The sequence below is a fragment of the Acomys minous genome (genome assembly GCF_964271855.1).
Source record: "Acomys minous genome assembly, chromosome: 1".
In the NCBI taxonomy this organism is placed as follows: domain Eukaryota; kingdom Metazoa; phylum Chordata; class Mammalia; order Rodentia; family Muridae; genus Acomys; species Acomys minous.
The window spans coordinates 187338663-187360017 of record NC_140483.1 but is presented as its reverse complement, the minus strand read 5'-3'; the positions used below and the strand labels follow the sequence as shown (position 1 = coordinate 187360017).

At 43.5% G+C, this 21355-nt stretch overlaps 1 protein-coding gene across 6 annotated transcripts in view; it reads left to right on the top strand.

The window, feature by feature from the left end:
• The first annotated feature begins 1999 nt into the window (after positions 1-1999).
• Positions 2000-21355, top strand: part of DOCK7 (dedicator of cytokinesis 7) — a 185207-nt gene continuing 165851 nt past the window's right edge. For all 6 annotated transcript variants that reach the window (XM_084777076.1, XM_084777074.1, XM_084777075.1 and 3 more), the window contains exon 1: positions 2000-2898. In XM_084777076.1, the coding sequence (XP_084633202.1) occupies positions 2861-2898 (38 nt within the window). In that variant the 5' untranslated portion in view covers positions 2000-2860. The remainder of the gene's footprint in view (positions 2899-21355) is intronic.

Here is a 21355-nt window from a genome sequence, read left to right as displayed (position 1 = left end):
AAGGCTAATGTAACGTTAAACTCTGTTCACTGTTCACTGCCTCAAGTGCAACGAGCAGTCTAGGGGGAATATCTCGATTTCTAAATGCTGAAACTGATGCTAGCCATGCTCAACCAACTTCCCAAAGTGTTCTGCCCCACCACAAAACAAACTTCTTAAGTACATAAGTACTTACCTGTTCAAACAGATCCCTGATTCTTTTGTTGTTGTTGTTTGTTTGTTTTGTTTTTGTTTTTCGAGACAGGGTTTCTCTGTATAGCCTTGACTGTCCTGGACTCACTTTGTAGGCCAGGCTGGCCTTGAACTCACAGTGATCCACCTGCCTCTGCCTCCCGAGTGCCGCAGATCCCTACCTCTTTGAGGCTAGAAATAGGTCTTAATTACATTGTATTTCTAGGGATGAGCATGCATATTGACTTGGATGAAGGCCTGTGACAGGTAAGATTGAATGACTGAAAGTCCAACTCAAGATAGCTTAAAACAAAACAAAACAAAGACCCAAACCAAATAAATAAAACCCCCAGCAGAGCCCAAGGCTCACGTCATGCTGCAAGGAGCTCACATGCAGCATTTTTGCTGTCCTCACTGCTCCTTATGGCTCCACGCCCAAGAAGGATGTGAAGTCCCTGGTTCAGCAAGGACTTTAGCTCTGAATGGTCCTGATGGTTTTGGATTGATTCATGTGCCTAACCTGAGGCTGGTCCATTTGCCAGGGCCAATTCTTTGGCTCACCATTAAAAACAAGGGTGAGGCAGCCGGACATGGTGGCACATGCCTGTAATCAAGAACTGGGGAGCCAGAGGCAGCCGGATCTCTGTGAGTTCGAGGCCAGCCTGGTCTACAAAGTGAGGCCACAACAGCCAGGGCTACACAAATAAACTCTTTCCTTCAGATTGGATCCCAGTGGCATATGAGTGCTAGCTCACACTGGTCTTGGCTAGTGACCGAGGTCAGGGTCACACTTCCTATGTGGAGTCTTCCTCAGACTCCATTTCCCCAGTGTACGTTTTGGCTCTGCTTGTCCCAGTCCCACTCTGTTTCCAGTCAGCCTCACAGTGCACGCAATGTCCTCTCAGACTGTTTGGCAACTAGTGGTCATGTATACAAAGAGCTATTCAAAGCAGAATGTGTTCAGGCTCTAAGAGAGTACTGAAAAGATGTTTGTCAAGCAGAGATAAAGGCCTCCAACATCTGCCTCCGAGCATGAGAGCAGACAAGCCATCCAGGGGCTATGAAGCACCAAGGACAAAGTCAAGCGTGGGATGGATAAAGGTAACACCTGTGAGGAAGGCACAGCAGCTAGTACCCACCGGGATCCAGACCCCACTCTAAGATCTTGAATTCAGTGCATCTTCACAAATACGCTTTCGAGTAAGTAAAACTATTCCCCTTATTTAATTTAAATAATTTGCTCAAAGTCACATGGTGAGGAAGCAGAATGTAGCTCATGGGTAAATGGAAAGGCAGGTACAGTGTTACCAGGCCGAGTTAGAATTCTTTGAGCAGCTGTTTCTTTCTCCCAGGACTCAAATATTCTGAAAGCAGAACCGTGTCTCGTTCACTTTTGTATTTATTCTAGAACACCTGTGTTTAACTCCAAATTTAATATATACCTACCTCAAATAGGCCATCCTGATGGTTAGGTAAACTAGTGTTTTAAAAGTACCATGTTACTGAAGTGAACACAGCTTCAAACTTAGGTTAGAGTACAGACAGGAAGTTATGGACCCAGTTAATGGCAGCTTTGTGCTCTGACTGTGACTGGGCAAGGGACCAGGCTTCGAGCTGCAGGGTTTTCCTGTGTCAAAAGAGGGTCTAACATGATCCACAAGGACATGGGGGCATACAGTAACGGCAAATACGGTATACTAAATTCTTACAATGTTTAAGAGGAAAGGCGCCAGAAGACGCCAAGGGACTTTTCTCAGTTTTACCACAATTTCAGTAACCGATGCGTTAGAACAGCACGGACACAGTTTCAGTGATAGAGATTATTTATAGACCATCAAAAGGGTGGAAAACAGCTCGTCTGATGGATTTGCATGCACGGATATATACAAAAGAGAATTCTTTACAGGAATAACTGTTCTCAGAGATAAAGGCCTGGGTTCTGGGTCTCACATTCGTGGGCAGACTTTGCCATGTGTGACCCAAGGGCTAGTCACAGCTTCTCTGAGACAATCTTTTTTCTCTAAAATGGAGACAATTTACTTAAAAGAGCTGTTGTGCAGATTAGGTAAAACTATGCGTGTAAGCCTGGCTATGCCCCACATATCAGCGATTACTACACCACCTCTGGGGGAAGAGTTCTTTTACAAAGAAGAGCCATTGTTTCTCCGGCCAGACCCCACTCACGAGGTCGAGGCTTGCAAGAAAGGTGCTTTACGCTGCCCGGAGTCGGAGCGGCAGAAGCCAGGCTCAGCCATCCCTGGCCGCCAGGCCCTTTCCAGTTCCTAATCTTCCCTTTTGGGGAAAGCCCACTTCCGCGGGTATTCGGTGGCCACCGGCGCAGTCCTGAGCCTTCCCGGTCGTGAGCACGCGGCGGCAGAGCAGCAAGGTTTCGCGGCCGGTTTCCACGCCCCGCGTCCCACCGGCTCCCGCTGGCTCCAGCGGCCTCCTAGCCCGGCCTCCAGCCGGGATTGGCGCGCAGGGCGGAGGGGGAGGGGGGCAGCGAGGGGGGAGGAGAGCGGTTCTTCGTGCGCGCCTCCTCGGCGCATTACGGTACCCTCGTTCCAGGCTCCAGTGGCCGGCCCAGCCTCGCGGTGGGGTCCGGAGAGCCGTCGGGCGAGCGCGCGGGAGGGAGCGCGAGCGGTGGAGGAGGAGGAGGAGGGAAGCTACCCAGCCCCGCGCCGCCGCAGCCATGGCGGAGCGCCGCGCCTTCGCGCAGAAGATCAGCAGGTACGCGGCGGGGAGCTCGGCCGGGCCTCCGGGGTGGGAGGGTGGGTGTGGCGCGGCCCCCGGGCCTTGCTGCGCGGTCCGGGGCCTGCAGCCCGCGCCTCGCCAGGCCCGCAGGGCGTGCGGCGGCTCGGCGGCTCTTTGTGTCCGCAGCCTGGTCCGCCTCGGCGCCCCACGCCCACGCCCCGGCTCCCGGCGCCCCAACAAAAGGAACTGGCGAGGAGGCCACGGCGCTCACGCCCGCACTCGTCGCCGCCGCTGACAGCACCCGGGGCGCCCCGCCCGCCCCAGCGGCTCCACACCCGCCCCTGCACGCGCTCGCCGAGGCCGCAATGCAAAGTTGTGGGCTGGGGGACGCGGGAGCACCCCGTTTTCCCCGTGAGCTCAGTGGGGGCCCTTTCCTTGGCCCTAGAGGTGGATGGATGATCTGACCCGTACTATGCTTTATGCATGGGCCTGGCGTTCACATCCAAGGAGTAAGCCACCTATCCAGGATAAGGTTTCCCAGCAGTTTACCTCTTGGTCTAGATAAAAAAACAAAACAAAACAAAAAACAAGGATATTTGTAGAATTTAACCATGGGATGTACTTATAAGGCACTAGGCATTTTTTTTGTTTATTTGATTCAATAAAACCTTATTTCTGCAACTTATGGTATTTAAAGAAAGGCAGCAATCACGTTAATTTTTTGACGGTTGTATTAATATTTCTGTGGTTCTGAATCTTTTTAAGCTTGTTGACATTTGTAGAAGGTTTTTGGATGTTTCAGAGAAAGGCTTTTTATGAGATTCTAGACCCCCACAGTATTAAGGCTTTTGGGACACTTTTTGTTTTGTTTTTGTTTTGTTTTTTATTGAAAACTAACATCTCATTGAATCTCTGCCTTTGACCAAGATCTGGTGTAAAACATCTCCTTTTTATTTTGAGTTTTAAAACATGTACTTCATTTTCTTCTTAAGAGATAAAATAAGTTCTTAGGAATGTGGGTGTTACTGGCAGACTTAGATGAATTCAAATACTGAGTGTTGTTTTCTAAATCGGGACCTTCACCAGGTTGTTGAAACTCTCTTGCATGTTAGTTGTCTCATCTGAAAAAAAACGGTAAATAATGGTAGCCAGCTAATAGGGTCCACCATGATTATTAAGTGGTCATTTTTGTATAAAGTGCTTAATTGACATAGTGCATTCCCATACTGTCATTGAGCACTTGTAATTGGGATTGGAAAGTATTACTTTTTTGGTTTGTTTCTGGGCCTTAAGGCATGCCACCAATGGACACATACCGTACATTTCCTTTAACTAGAGCTCATATCTCATAAAGTAAGAACACCTTTGAGGGTGAGTTATGAAATAATAGGCAGTGCCTCCTCCCTGTGAATGGAGATACCAGATGAAACGGGACTAGCCACAAGAGAGGAAACAGAGTCTGCTGTGGAACACAGCCTCCAGTACAAGTAAGCATAGTCTTGAAAGAAAGTTATAAGATGAGGCAGGGCAATGATGGGTATGTGCCATTGTAAGAGAGACACTTAGGTACGGCACGGCAGTGGTGAGTGATTGACGATGTGGACATTGAGAAATGGTGGGGACAGGCATCTCTTTCCAGCTGTGCAGCTAGCTGGAAGATGGAAGGCGCCACTGAGGTCCATGAGTACAGGAGGAAGCAGTTTAAGAGTGGAAGATGACTCAGGTTTGGACATCTTGGCTTTGAGGGCTTATAAATCATTTAAAATGGAAATGTTTGTTAGGGTTTTGGTGTTGGTTTGAGATGCAGGAGAGACTGGGGTTCTAGAATCCTGCATTGTAGTTGAAACCAGTTGAGATTTGTCAAGAGAGTACACCAAGGGCAGAAAGCTGTATGTAATTAGCAGTTATCTATTATGGATGAAAACTGTCTTCCTTGTTACTGAGTCATTAAATAATACTTCTGAAGAAAGGACAGCTGTACTTCTAAGTTCCCTGCCAGTGGAAACACAGCCCAGAGTCTGGGGGATAAGTTGAGATTGACAGCCTGGTTCTGCCACTCATTGAATAAACTTGAGCAAGTTACTTAACGCCATCTGCAATTGTCCTAATAATGGCGTTCTAGGATTTTTCTTACAGGGCTGTTATGATAACCGGTTAAAGAAACCAATACCTCTAAAATGCCCAGAATAAAGCCTTGTGTGCAGTATGTGCTTAGTAAAATTGCGGCTCTTTCGTTTTTGCAATGTTTATGAAATGAGGCTTAGGACCTTTTCTTCAAAGTGACAACCTTTTCCATAATATATGCATGTATGAAAGTCATTGCTCTGTAACAACCCCCTGCAGTGTAGAACTTTAGAAAAAAAAAGGGTTCATGATGGTCCAGAGAGCCATGGTTATAACGAACCACACTGAGCAGCTTTTCTGGCTGAGTTATTCTTTCAGCCTTTTGCTTGGATAGCTGTTATTTTTTGAGGCTGGGATTTAATTTCTGAAAGTTCTTTACTCATGTGTCCTGAATTGGACAGATTTCTTCAGCTCAGCTTTGCAAAACCCCATGCGTTTTGTCCATATCAAGAAATTGCCTCTTTGTTTTTTCTTCTTTTTGAGGACATGGTTCATGCACTTAGGGACTTTTAACTATTTGCAGATTCATGATGGTAGGATTTCTCTTGGATCATTTTGTCCTGTGACTTGATAGTCAATAAAAGAATGGACTTTTTGTACAGATTCTTAATCCTTATAACCCAGAGAAGCATACAACATAGGAAAGAATATTGGTTTGGGGACCAAATTGCTCCGGTTGAAACCCTGCCTTCATGGCATGAGAGCTGGGCAATTCTCAACATTCCATTAGATCATCTTGTTTTGGTTTCTAAAAGCCCCTATAATTAATGTGAAGATTAAATGAATGAACACCCTTGAAACACTTGAAATTGCCTGGAACATTTAGCCACTGCTGTGCTACCAGGATGTTATTTTCTAATAGTGGTGGTGTTTCCCAGATGAGAGTACAAACAGTGATACCATTGTCTCAGTTGCATTCAAACCCTTGGCTTCTCATTTCAGTTATCATACTTTGTATTTGTATTTTATTTTTGCAACATACTTTCTATAGCAGTTCCTCTGGTGCCACTGTTAACACCTCAACTTTATGCTTGCTTTCTTGTGTTTCTATTTTGACTAACTATAATTTTTTTTTTTTTTTTGGCCAGAAAGCAGAATTAATGAACTTGTTTGATTGTTTTTTGTTTTTGTTTTGGTCAGGGGTTTATTTCAATGGACTGAATGTAGTCATATTTAATAGCTCAAACTTGACCTCTTATCTGTTAGTGATTTTGTGGGGACCCAGTGTTTTATTCCATGTGTTATCAGCTGTGCTGCCCACTTTTCTCTTTGGACTCAGAGACTTCCCTGATTTTTTTTTTAACCTTATCCTCACTAATTTGTTGTTGTTGTTGTGCTAGAACAGGGCACTGGGTGCCCTGAGTGCTGTGTGAGCACTCTACCACTGATGGTCATCCCAGCCTCATCACACTAATTCGTAGTGCCCAGTCTCTGGCCTCCTTTCTAAGCCACAAGCTGGAGGGAGACTAGGGCAGCTGAGTTTTCTGTTATTACCATCTTCTTTCCATGCAGTTACTCTAGATTCCCCTCCTCTTTGTCTGAGATAGGTATATGCCATCATCATCGCTACTTCCTGCGTTGTCACTTAGGCATGCTTGGGCTGGGTGAGCATGCTTAGCTTCTGTGTTCTGAGTTGTATGTAGGTCTCCAGTTAACCCTGGATCCTTCTCTTTGCCTTGGCACTGATTTCAGGAGCTAAGCCTCTCAGTTTTTCCTGTCTGCCCCCCTACCCCCTAACTTGCTATAAAGTAACAAAGCAAATGATCTAAAGTTACAATAATGAGTGAATCTTACAGTCTAATGTTGGGAAAAGAAACAACAACAGCAGCAAAAAAAAGCAAACAAAAAGATACTGCTGGATCAGCCCGTGCCTTGTGATGCTGGAACTTGAGTGTCTGGCTGCCACCTCGGTGCAGCCTCAAAGCGTATGACAACACTTCCCTAGGCAGTCACAGCCCCAGCCTCTCCACCCTCTTACTCACATGCGCTTAGGGCTCCCTAAGGCACAGCTTTATCGCAAATTCACTTTTCTGACAGTGGAAAGTCCAAACTCTCGCTTGTGTTTTAAGGTTCTCTATGATCTGGTCTCTCTTCTTTGGACTCAATCTTTAGTTTATACTTTGCTCTCCAGTCAGAGGTGTTTTCATTATACTCCATAACTGTATTTATTCCACTGTTTTCATTTGTGATTTGCATTCCTTTAGAAAAAAGAAAAAGCTCTGTGTGTGTGTGTGTGTGTGTGTGTGTGTGTGTGTACGTGTGTGTACTACACACTACCATATGCATGTGGAGGTTTGAACGATCTGGTGGAAGTCAGCCCTCTGCTTCCACCATGAGGGTCTGGGGTTCTATCTGACTCAGGCCTGGGTTGTGACAAGTTCCTTTGTCTGCTGTGCCATCTCACGGACGTGGTGATAAACTTTTCTTTAAACATCTTGCTACTGTGGCGTGTGCATGTACCCCTTCCTTAAGAAATAGTAAGTATATTTAAAACAAGCAAGACATACAGATCTTGCCTATTTCTTAGATTATTCCAATGTATTGTGTGGACTTCGGCGTCAGTCTTTACTTTGTGTTTTGTTCTTATCACCTGTGGACTCATTTCTAAGCAATATAATTTTTCTTTTCTGCTTTTGAAGGTATTTGAATAGTATTGTATTGCGTGCTTGTTTCCTTTATTCTCTTGCCTTTGCTAAAAATTGTATTGTGATGTTCATTCATGATTGCAGTTGAAGTTCTCATTTTTGTGTTTTGGTAGTGTTTTATTGTATAAGTACGCCATGATGAAGTTTCTGATTACTAGATAGCATGTGTATTCTGGGACCAATCTATGGCTAAGTTTCTCTAGTGCAGTTATTCTCAACCTTCCTAGTTCTGTGACCCGTTAATTCAGTTCTCATATTGTGGTGACCCCCAAACCATAAAATTATTTTGTTGTTACTTTATAATTGCAATTTTGCTATTGTTACGAACCTAATGCAAATATCTGATATGCAGGATATATGATACGCAACCCCTGAGAACCCCTGCTCTAGGGTACACTGTAAACTGTTCTCTAAAAGTGATGGTAGACATTTTTGCTTCTACAACAATGTTGCTTTGTGTAATTGCTGTTGCCTGGTGTTGCCAAGTTTTTCAGTTTCATCAGTGTATTGGTGCTAGCTCATTGTAAAGTTTTAATTTTTATTTACTGAATTATTAATGATGTTGAGCTCTGCTTTGTGTGTTGAAATGCCTTGTTTTGTAGATTGCCTAGTTAAATCTTTGTGGTCATTCCCTCCCAATTTTTTAATTTGTGATTTTGTATAGGTACTTTGCGTACAGTCAGTGTATTAACCATTTATTGACCATTTGTATAGCACCTTCCCTATTATGGATAATTTTTTGTTTGTTTTGTTTTGTTTTTTGAGACAGGGTTTCTCTGTGTAGCCGCTGTTGTCCTGGAAATCCTCTGTAGACCAGGCTGGCCTCAAACTTAGAGATCTTCCTGCCTGTCTCCCGAGTGCTGGGATTAAAGGCTTGCAGTACTACCACCAGACTGATTTTTATCCTTACTAGGGAACTTTTTGAAAAGCTAGTTCTTAGTTCTAATGCTGCTTATGTGTTGTGGTTGTTGTGGTGGCCTAACCTTGAACTTGTGATCTTTCTGTCTCTACCTCCTGAGGGCTGCGATTACAAGCTACTGTGTCCATTTTATGGGATGTTGGAAGTCAAACCGAGGGTTTCCTGCATGCTAGACAAACATTCTATCAAACTGACCTGAAGTCAACCCCAGTGCTTTATGGCTGGTGCATAGCAAACCTCTCCTTACCCTGAGACAGGCTTTCCTCCATATTGACGTGAGCTCTGTGGCTGCTCCTTTTGAGTTTAGGTGGATTCCTCTTGACTTAATATGTGAATGGGGTAGACACTTAGCATGCTGGGCTGTCCTCTCCTCACTGGCATCCTTCCACCTCTCCATAAGTTCCGATTTTGTTCTGTAGATCTAGTTGTGTGTCTTTTTGCAATGATTGTAATTTTAATCATCTTCAGGATTTAGTGGACCAGTTATCCCCTCTTTTTTTTTTTTTTTTTTAAATTTGGTATCTTGGCTTCATTTAGCCCTTTGAAATTCTAATTAATTTTTTGACTTATATCCTCCCAAACTTAAAAAACAAAACCAAGAAGCGTCCTACCCACACCCTGTTAGTATTATATTGGAATTCTGTTGAATTTACACATCAGTTTGGTGGAAAATGATGGTCTTTCTTTCTTTCTTTTTTTGTTTTGTTTTTTGTTTGTTTTTTGTTTTTTGTTTTTCCGAGACAGGGTTTCTTTGTATAACCTTGGCTGTCCTGGACTGACTTTGTAGACTAGGCTGGCCTCAAACTCACAGCGATCCACCTGCCTCTGCCTCCCGAATGCTGGGATTAAAGGCCTGTGTCACCACAGCCCAGCAAAATGATGGTCTTTCAATACTGAGTTTGCAATCTACAATCCATAGCATTGCTTTTCAGCTTTCTAGGACTTTCTTATAGGAAAAAAGCTTTTATAGCTTTTCTCTGTGAGGTCCTTGCATGTCTTTGGTTAGGTTTATTTCTAGGTGTCCAACAACTTTATACCCAGCTACATCTGACCAAACTTTTGTTGGTTATAAAGTATGCCTATAGATTTTTTGATGTTTTGTGTATATATTAATCATATTTTCTGGGAGTTAAAATGTGTTTATTCCTTTCAACTGTTAACATTAATTATTTTTTATTTTTTTATTTTGCTCTTTGTTGGATCATTATATCTCCTAAGGGCCTGTATATTAACAGGTAGTTCCCAGGTGGCTTTTGGGAAATGATGGGACGTTTAAGAGCTGGGGCCTAGCAAGAGGTCTATAGGTCGTTAGTAGCATGGCATCAAAGGGACTAGGGGCCCTGGCCTATTCCTTTTTCTCTTTTGCTTTCTGGTCATAAGGTGACTGGTTTTGCTCTGCCATGACCATACTCCATGATGTGTTACCTACTATGGGCCTAAAGCAAAGGGCTGCTTGGCATAGACCAGAACTTCTGAAAATGAGCCTGAACAAAACCCTTGTCTTTATAATTCACCGTTGAAAGGTACCTTGCTGTAGTGATGGAAGGCTGTGTATTAACTTGCATCGCTGTGCGATTCTTACCACTCCTGTTTAGCATCATATTAGTGGTTAGTGCTCTTGTTAGGATTATGATCTCAGAGGAAAGTGGCTTGTGTTTCACTCTTGAGCTAGGTGGTTGCTGAGAGGTCGGTCCTTTCCTTTTCTTCCTGCCCTCTTCCTTCCTTCCTTCCTTCCCTCTTCTCTCTCTCTCTCTCTCTCTCTCTCTCTCTCTCTCTCTCTGTGTGTGTCTTTCTTTCTTTCTTTCAGAAATTCTTTCAGACTTCTTCTCTTAGAAACAGAGAAGCCAGGCTTATTTTGGGCAGGGCTTCTGGAACAAAAGAAAGTGGGGTGACGCTCAGGAAGATGAGAAGTGACCTAAGGTAGAGGCTTGTCTCCCTGGCTGCTGCTTCACAGAGAACTGGAGAGAGCATTTGGCAGCTGTGCTCGCTGGCCACACAGTATCTGTGGACAGAGAAAGACTCCCTCAGATCAGGAGAGGGTTTTGTAGAAAGGGCACTTACCTTGAGGTTTTCTCCTGTTTTAGGCATCTCAGTCTCCAGGGTGAAGTCCCGCTCTGCTTTGTTGAGTCCTTGGAGCCTTTTGGCAGTCTCTTTGGCTGTCTTGTTACTTTTTCATTGGCTTTTTTTTTTTTTAAGCCAAGGGAATTTTTAAAATGCAATCACAGAAGCTCAAATCAAATTAATTTACCTACACAAAGCAGTGCTCACTCTGGCAAGCTGACGATTGGATGAGGGGTTACAGATGTTGCCAGTAGGTCTACTATCTTCTCATCTCAGATTTTACATGAAAACCAAAACAGTTGCAAAGAGACTTGACAGCTCGAGGCTCAGCTCCTGCCAGCAGCTCAGTTTCCTGTCAGCTTCAGGTGTATTAGCCAATCGCTGTGTTTAGGGGTGCAGAGGAGTCTGCTCAGTCCTGGCGTCCTTGCCCTCCTCTGGCTTGGAGGGAGGTGTCAGGAAGTCAGCCCCACTGGAATCCCAAGGAGTAAGTTCATTACCAACCAGAAAGGGTTTCTAGTGAAAGGAAGGAAGGTCATACCAAGGCGACAGATGCTCTCCAGAGTGGGCAGGGGAGATGGCTCGGTCTGTGAAGCACTTCTTATCCTCACACAAGACCCTGAGTTTGGTCTCCAGAACCCACAGAAATAAGCCAGTCATAATGATATGCCTATGTAATCCCAATGCTGGGCACTTGGGGACAGTTTGACCCCTGAGGCTCTCTGGTCATCCATTGTAGCTTAATCGGGAGCTACAGGTCTACGAGAGACCTCATCTTATAAAACAAGGGTGGTACCTGAGGAATGACACCCAAGGTTGACCTTTGACCTCAACAGGAGGACACATGTATAAATACTTTCACAGATACAAATAATATATACATATAAAATAAAATTAATCATTTTATGTGTGTGTGTGTCTGTTTGTCTCCAAGATTGATGTTGAATGTATTCTTTGATTACCCTCTATCTTATTTATTGAGATCGGGTTTCTCCCACGGTTACCTAGAATTTATGCGGGTGCTGGGAATCTGAACCCCAGTCCTAATGCTTGGGTAACAAGTTCTCTAATCATCGAGACATTTCCTTGGCCTTCAAATTAATGATTTTTATTGTTCCATATTCTTCATTAAATTAAAACAGAACTGTTGAAATTTAAAGAGAATCATAACTTAAGGTTAGCTGGCTGTGAATTCCCTGTCACTTAATTTTTTAAAAAGCTTAGCTTAGATCTTAATGCCTACCTTAGTTACTGTTCTGTTGCTGCGAAGAGACACGGTGACCAAGGCAGCTTATAATAGGAAGCACTTAACTGGGGGCTGGCTTTCCGTTTCAGAGGGTGAGCCCATGATCACCATGGCTGGGAGTGAGATGGCAGGGCAGGCGGGCATGGCGCTGGAGCAGTAGCTGAGAACTTCCACCCTGGTCTGTAAGATGGAGGCAGTGAGGCAGTGCAGGACTGTGAATGGCATGGGCTTTAAATTTTTTTTTTAATATTTATTTATTTATTTATTTATTTATTTATTATGAATACTGTGTTCTGCCTGCATGTACACCTGCAGGCCAGAAGAGGGCATCAGATCACATTATAGATGGTTATGAGCCACCATGTGGTTGTTGGGAATTGAATTCAGGACCTTTGGAGGAGCAGTCAGTGCCCTTAACCTCTGAGCCATCTCTCCAGCCCAGCATGGGCTTTTGAAACCTCAGAGCACACCCTAGTGACACACCTCCTCAAATAAGGACACACCTCCTAATCCCTCCCAAATAGTTCTACTAACTGGGGACCACACGTTCAAACACAGGAGTGCATGGGGACCATTCTTATTCGGACAACCACAGTGACCTTTCATAACCTTCACAAGAATGCTTGCCTGGTTTTCCTTTTTGGACTTGGATTTCTCATACATGTGTACTCATGTCACCAGACCACTGAGCTAAACCTCTCACTCATAGTGGCTCCTTGGTGACTGTCATAATTATGGCTAAAGATGTAGGGATAGTAGTACATGTTTCAGGTCCCACATTGTCCCTGCCACTCTGCACTGGCTCTCCTCCGTCATCCTTTCTTTGCTTGATACCCTTCCTTTCTCTTCTCAGAGCAGCCGCAGAAGACCTCGCTGTGTTAACGTGCATTGTTATCAGTGTGCAGGGACACATGCACACATGCCACATTGCACATGTGGAGAGCCGAGGACTACTTTCTGGAGTTGGGTCTTTCCTTCCACTGTGTGTTCTGGGGCTGCGCTTGGGTTAGTAGGCTCTCGTGGCAAGTCATTTTACCTCTGAGACACACCATAAATTTTATTGATTTAAAGTATACAAGTGAGTGATTTTTAAAGTAAATTTATGATTACGAAACCATCACCCACTTCTGGAGTATTACCATCACCCTAAGAAATGCTTTGTTTTCAGTCAGTCTCCAGTTCTACTCAACACCCTAGGTAACTAACTGCTGGTCTGTATTTTATACTCTGTATTTTACTTTTCTGAATATGTCACATAAGTGGAGTTATGTAGCATGTGGCCTTTTGTGTGTGGGTTTTAAAGGTTAGCATAATGTTTCCATTGTTCTTCCATTGCTGTAGTACATATTGCTATTTTTACTTTTTATGGCTGAATAATATTCCATTTTATGTAGGACATTTTGTTTTTTCATTTATCAGTTAATGGACATTTAAGTGGCGTCTGTCTTTTAGCCATTATGAATGTACCTCTGTGAACATTTGTGTACTGAATTTTCTTTTCTTCTTTTCTTTTTCTCTTTGGTTTTTTCAAGACTGTCTGTGTAGCCATGGTTGTCCTGGACTGGATTTGTAGACCAGGCTGGCTTTGAAATCACAGAGATCTACCTGCCTCTGCCTCCTGAGTGCTGGGATCAAGGGCATGCGCCACTACACCCAGCTGCCTGACTTTTCTTTGAACACTTGATTTTAATTCTTAAATATATGTATGTATACATACATTTAAAAAAAGAGTTATTTGTTTTACTTTATGAATATGAGTGTTTTGCCTGCATATATGTATGTGTACCGTAATGTATGCCTAGTGCCCAAGGAGGCCAGAAGACAGTATCAGATCCTCCGGAACTGGAGTTACAAATGGTTGTTAGCCACCATGTATGTGGTTCTGCGCACTGAACTTGGGTCCCCTGCAAAAGCAACAAGCGCATTTATCCACCAAGCCATCTCTCCAGCCCATGGTTTTAGTTCTCTTTAGATCTACTTATTTATTTTAACTTTATGTGTATAAGTGTTTGCTTGCATCACATACATGCTGGGTGCCTGCGGATGCCTGAAGAGAGTGTTGGATCCCCGGGAGCTGCAGTTACAGATGGTTGTAAGCCTCCATGTGGGTGCTGGGTATTGAACCTAGGTCCTCAGGAAGAGCAGTGCTCTAACCTGCTAAGCCATCTGTCCAGGTCAGTGTGCACTACTTTATTACATGTTTGCTAGAGGACTAGAGAGGACTTTAGAGGTTCCCAATGACAACAACAAATGTGTGTGTGTGTGTGTGTGTGTGTGTGTGTGAGAGAGAGAGAGAGAGAGAGAGAGAGAGAGAGAGAGAGAGAGAGAGAGAGAGAGAGAGATTGTGTTTAATTAGGCACTGTTGCCTGAATGTGGATAGGATAGTATTTACTGTCGGTCACTTATCAGTGACTTTAACACTGAAGAAAATGACACACCCACAGACTCCTCTCCCATTCATGATGAAATGCGCCGGGCTCAGTTTTGTGCGGGTTTTTAACCACAGCTGCAGTGCGTCCATAAGTGCAGTGGCCTTGTCAAGCCCGGATGTCTGTTTGCTTTGTATCTCCTCACTCTTTGGCTCTTTGTTCGTGCCTCCTCCTCTTCCTTGCTGTTTCCCCAGCCGAGGAGGGGGCGATACAGATGGTGTAGAGCTCAGTCCTAAATGGGGCATCGTTTTGTTTTGACATGGTGTCTCTTGTAGCCCAAGGCTGGCTTTGAATTCGCCTTGTAGCCTTGAACTTCTGAACTTACTGCTCTCTTTCCTGAGTGCTGGGATTAAAGTGTGCACGGTGCAGGGATGGAGCCAGGGCCTCAGGCTAGGCAAATACTCTTCTGCCTACACCACTTTCCTAGTCTCTTACGTAGTTCTCTTTCAGCAAGATCCAAGTTTTCGGTGTATAGGCTGTCACTTCTTCTGTCTCCCTTTTGGCCTTACTCTTCTAGTCTTTTTTTGGTAAATTTATTTTAAACTATTTTTCATTTTGGATGTTATGTAAAGATTTTTTTAAAAATTGGGTTGTTCGTTGCTAGGATACATAAATGCTGTTGTGTTTTGAATGTTAAAGTAGTATCCTAGGACCTTGCTAAAATTGCTTATTTTACTGTCTTTTCCTGGGTTTCTTAGAATTTCCTCTGTGGAGTCTAATTTTGATGAGTAAGAGGCAGTTTCATTTTCTTTCTCTCCAGTCTGGAGGTTTCTCTCTCCTCCCCCTTTCTCCCTTTCTCCCCCTCTAACTCCCAAATTTACCTGTTGTATGAGTGGAGCATCATGGGAACAAAGTCAGCAGACCTGTTCCCAATGCCTCCTGTGTGTGTGTCCGCCTGCCTGCATGTCTCTGTCCTTTGTCGGCCTGTGTGCATGTGTGGAGGCCAGAGGTCAATCAATGTCAGGTGTCATCCTCAATTGTTCTCCATTCTGTTTCTTGAGACAAGGTCTGTTGTTTAAGCCAGAGCTTCCTGATTTGGTTAGATTACTAACTAGGCAGCAAGCCCTAGGGAGTGTCCTGTTCTGGGATTATAGGTGTGTGCTGCCAAGCCCAGCTTTAAACAAACAAACAAACCCATATATATATATATATGGCTGGAGAGATGGTTCAGTGGTTAAGAGCACTGGCTGCTCTTCCAGAGGTCTTGAGTTCAATTCCCAGCAACTACATGGTGGCTCACAACCATCTACAGTGTGATTTGATGCCCTCTGCTGGTTGCAGGTGTTTATGCAGGCAGAGCACTGTATACATAATAATAAATATTTAAAATATATATATTTCTCATATTTTGAGACTATAGTACAGTTACACCATTCCTCCCTCCAAACCCTGCCATATGCCCCTCCTGTCTCTTTCAAATTCATGGCTTCTTTTTGATAAATTGTTGTTACATACATACATACATACTTTTAAATACAACTTTCTAAGTCTGTATGATGTTACTTGCTTGTGTATTTCAGGCCTGACCATTTGGTATTGGCTGACTAATTGGTGTGCCCTTTCCTGGGGACACTGTCTGCCCCACTCTCGGCATTCTGTAGTTGCTGTTGCTCTTCTTGTAGGGCTGAGCCCTCCGAGCTTTCCCCATTCATCCACTTAGCATGTCTCTTGCTGTCCTTGACCAGCTCAGGGTTAGACAGTCATGTTGATGAGACTTTATGGGTTAGCTTCTGACATTCCCAAGAGACGTAATCTCACAGCAAACAGCTGTGACACCCAGCTTTTTATGTGGGTGCTGGGGCCAAACTCCCGTTCTTGAGCAGCAGGCATTTTAATGACTGTGCTGTCTTTCCAGCAGCCTTGCTGTTACTGATGTGTGTTTTACTGTTGCTGGCCACACTGACTGGCCAGTCAGAGGATGTTCTATCCCCATGGTGTCTCAAGTTCTGCTGATTTTTACCGTCTTTTTTTTCCCCTTTTCTCACCAAATCTTAGAGAGTGTTTGGTTCTGCTGGTGGTGTGGAAGTGATCCTTACAACCACACTTCTTGCTGCTGGTGTTCAGGCTCAGGGGTGGATCTTTGCTCGGTGTAATCAGTTTTGACTGCATCACTTCCCACCTTGCTGGTTCAGTCTCTGTAGAGAAAGACAGTTTATTTTGTTGTTTCATCTCTAGGCCAATAAACAACATCTCAGGGTTCATGCATCTGACAGCGGAAATCACTTTCTTCCTGATCTAAGGGGGGAAATGCCTCTCTGCAGACCAGCTCCAGAAGCAGTGAAGAGGAGAGAGGAGAGGTGGGAGAGTAGGGAGAACTGAGCAGGCGGTGAACGGCTGGTTAAGGGAAACCAACCGTTGGTTGGACAACTAGCTAAAGGGACTACTTGTTGAGGAGATGGTGGAGATCGGAGGAAAAAGAAATCCTTGGAGACTCAGGCATATGCGGTACAAGCTGAAGGTTCTAAAGCCCAGGAGAACTTTATTTTTTGGACCTCATCTGTCTTTGTCTCTGTTTCGCTTGCTGTGTGCCTGACTCCTGTTACTCTGACTTTTCTATCGCTCTTCCTGATTGCTGTTCTCAACTTTCCAGCTCTCTCGCTTGTTGCTACCCATCTTTCTATCTCTCTTCTCTCTCGCTGTCACCCATCTTTTTATCTCTCTTGCCTGCTGTTCCCCATCTCATTCTAGCTGGCTCTCTCATGTCTGTTACTGGCTTGCCATTCTCCTTGGACCAACCCCAGTATTTTATTGAAATGAAATTTAATTTTTTCATTACAGATTACGTCATGATTTTTCTCATCTTTTACAATCAATAGGACATTCAAAAATCAACAAATAAATGTAATGAAAATTAAGTTTAGGTGCTTACGCATCTTAGCACCCACATCAGTTGGTTGATAGATGGCTCTTCTCCAGCCTCAGGGGATCTGATACTTTCTTTGTTCTTTTTTTCCTGGCACCTACAACTACAAGCACATTCATATTCTCTCTCTCTCTCTCTCTCTCTCTCTCTCTCTCTCTCTCTCTCTCTCCTTTTTCCTGTGGACTTTTTTCACCTGTTGCCACTTACTAATTTTAGGTCAGCGCCAACATTCACAGGTGCACTTTTTGTAGTTGTTGTTTTCTCCCTCTCCATTATAACTTAATATGTTCCATAAAGTGGGCAGCAGTGTTGTTACTGTGTGTTAGCAGAGGAATTAAGACATACTGAGATGCTCCGTCTGTCAGATGTGCTCATCTCCTTAACACAGGACCTCGTAAGCCTTTGGCAAGTATTGTCCTGAGATCATCAAGCGGAAGGGCCTTTCTGCCCTGTTGTCTGTGTCTCAGCCTGGTCTGGTTCTCTGGCTGATTCTAGAGACTTCAGAGAGGTTCACTGAAAGTGAGCCAGACAGTGCCTGTTCTGTTTAGCGCCCACCAGAGGCAGGAGGCAGGTTGTAACAATGGTGACCGCCCTTGCAGTGCTTCTGTTTGTTAACCCGTTAGTTTGTACAGTAGGCATTTTCATTGTCTTTATCTGAGCTGATGAACTAGGTATGGGCAAATAGAGAAATAATGAACTATAACTAGAATTGTTTGCTTTTGGAAACATGATTCCATTGAAGTGTGTGTCTGTGGTATCTGACTTTATCTATAATATATTATATATATATATATATATATATCATATATCTGATGTATATATATGTGTGTGTGTGTGTGTGTGTGTGTGTGTGTGTGTGTGTGTATGACTTCTTTCCTTTTTTAGGCAATGTCTTGCATTGTAGTTCAGGCGCCCTGGAACTTACGGCAATCCCCCTGCCTTTAAAAGTGCTAGGATGACAGGTGTTTATAGGTAGGCTTATTATAGCTCTGAACTTAAACCTTGCCCCTATCATTTCCATTGCTAGGCCTGTTACTTTATACTTTATAGCCTCTAAACCTATTTTTCTCATTATAAAATACTTGTTACAGAAAATTTGGAAACGTGGGAGGCCCAAAAGAATGACAACAGTCACCCATAATTCTTCATTTAGAAAAAAAATCTTTGCCTTGCAGAATTTACATTCTAGTAATAATGTTTGGGAAAGCTAGAAATAGCCTAATATTCACTAATAGAGGCTTGTTAAATACATTTCAGTTTGTCCATAGACTAGACTGTAAGTAGATTAACAGTGGTTAATTTTGGCATCTCTGTGCTCACATCTTGGCATCTTTCCTAGTAAATTATGTAACCATAATGACCTTGAAACTTCAGAGCCCTTATATAGTGCTTGCTTCATGGGGTGTTCCTGGATAGTAAGTGTGCTCTGTGTGGTATTTGGCTCACTTTTAAGTGCTTGAAAGATGCTGCTAGCATTAATTTTATGTGCTGATTGGGAGAGATTTCAAATTTAAGTTATGAAGAAAAGATAGTGTTATGTAATGTATGCACACCTAATAAATAAGGATTTGCGCTTCCTCTATTTTTGTGTATGAAGTATATCCACGAAGCTACTAAGTGGTTGAAAGTTTGCATTTGAGGTATTTTCACTGTACAGGTGGAAGTAGTAGCAAGAGAGGTTTTTTTTTTTTAAAGAAAACCATTCTTTTTCTGTGAATTTTTTAATGAATGAATATAACTTTCCTTCATATATTTTGTTTTAATATTTCTATCTTTCTCCCCCCCACCCCCCCCATACAGGATTTCTCTGTGTAGCCTTGGCTGTCTTAGACTGTAACTTTGTAGATCAGGCTGGCCTTGAACTCACAGTATCCTCCTGCCTCTGCCTCCTGAGTACTGGGTTTGAGGGTGTGTGCCACCACACCCAGCTAAAGATTTCTTTCTTATGCCTGTTGTTCCATTTTTCTCTTTATTGCAAAATCTTTTTGTCTTTGTTTCTACAGTAACTCCCAGAAAATAGCCTTTTGCTGATATACTAAAAATAGAAATTATTTTGTTATAAGTAAACAGATTGCGTATCTGAAATTGTTTAAAATTTTTACATTAAATTAGAGACTTCTTGGAGGGGAGGAGAAAAGTTTTGATGGTTGGAGAGGGATGAGGTTTTTGACGGTTGGAGGAGGACAGTGGGGACTGGAAGAGGACCAGCCCAGGGGTCATGGGGGTCATGGTGGCAAGTGCTTGGACTATATATATGTTATAAGGTTTTAGAGTAGTTTGTTTAGTTTATGGGTAGACTAGAATTAGTTCAGACTCTGCCCTGGGAAGTGCTGGCAGCTTTAAAGTATGTTTCAGTCTCCCTGTGTCAGTTATTTGCTTTCTAGGCCGAACGGATACAATTTACTATAACAAATAATAAATAAATATTTTAATATATATATTTATTTTATATTTTGAGATTATAGTACAGTTACACCATTCCCCCTCCCCACACCCTTCCTTCCCTCCCTCCAAACCCTGCTTACAGACTCTCCACACTGGCATTTCAGCAGGCCCAGAAAGCCCAGAAACTGTCAAGTTTCACTGCCTAGAACCAGTTAGGACAACTGTCCTAACCTGTTTTGTGGGCTGAGGATCAGAAATGTTTAATTATATTTGCTTCTGAGTAAGAGAATCTGAATCCCGTTGTTCCTTTAAAAAATTTTCTTTGGAGCTGGGCATGGTGGTGCGTGCTTGTAATCCCAGCACTCAGGAGGCAGAGGCAGGTGGATTTCTGTAGTCTGAGGTCAGCCTGGTCTACAAAGCGAGTCCAGGACAGCCAGAGCTACACAGAGAAACTCTGTCTAAAAAGCAAATGAAACAAAACAAAACAAAATCCTCTTTGGTATAAAAATGAATGAAAATGAGGTCAACCAGGCTTCTAAAGGAACATGTAGATGTTTATTTAGACCCTTCTGAAGACAGGTCACCCTTGAAATCCCACCTTACAGTGACAGCCGAAGCTTGTTCCTTTTCAGGTAAGTCAAGCCCTCCACTCTTACAGATTGTTTACTCCGAAGGCTGTGTCATAGCGTTTTCTAGACAAGTTTGCTTTCACATGCTTGCTCCCTCTCCACACCTCTGTGTCTCCATCCCCTCTCTCTCTCCCACATTGTCTCAGACACTGAGGCTGTAAGGCTGGGCCTGACTTCCACCCTCAGGGAGCCCTAGCTGTTGCTCCATGCTAGTGTCAGTGCTCACCTGATCTTGAGGGAAGGAATTATGAACTCTGTTCTCTGTTATTACTGCCCCTTAGCTCATGAGCATCTTCTAAGCACTCGGTATGTGCTAGGCATTCTTCTAGAAGGGCTGGCTTAAGTAAGACGAAGTCCAGCCTTTTGATTGGCTTTTTTCCCTTCCTGTCAGGAGGAGCTAAGTTGTAGTCACTGGGATAGTAGCCACTTACCACAAAAAGATAGTCCCTTCAAAAATAATTAAATTATTTGATATGTTTGAATACTTTATTATTATTATGTATGCATGTATGTTTGTGCATCACATTCATTCCTGGTACCTCTAAAGGACTGAAGAGAGTGTTCGATCCTTTGAAACTGGAGTTATATAGGGTTGTGAAGCCACCACGTGGGTGCTGGGAATCAAACCTGGGTCCACTGCAAGAGCAGCTAGTGTTCTTAACCTATGAACCATCTCAGAACAGCATCATAACAATAAAATAGTTCTTGATAAAAAAAAATAGGGCACAATTAGGGAATATGCATTTTCTTTAATGACTTGTTTTGAAATATATTTATACAGAATAGATAAATGGCATGTACAGAGCCGTGGGTGATGTTTTCTTGACCTTGCTAGTTGCATTAGTTACTTAGTGTTGCTGTGACAGAAACAACTGTGGAAATGTTTCTTTTCACTCAGCCATTCAGAGGTTTGCAGTCTGTCAGAGCCAGAATGGCATGGTGGAATGGCTTAGTCTAAAGCAGCAGAAATGTGCCAATGGCTGGAACCGGCCTTGGGTACAACCTCCAGAGTTCCACCTCTAGTGACTTTCTTGCACCAGCAGGACCCTGTCAAAATAGTGCCATGGCTGGGGTAGGGTCAGGAACAGGAGCCTGCGCAGCACATTTCAGGTCCAGACCCTGACAGTGGAGCCTCAGGAGGCTGTGTAGCTGTTAGCGAACCCTGACTGCTCATGCTTGAGAACCCAGGTTCCTC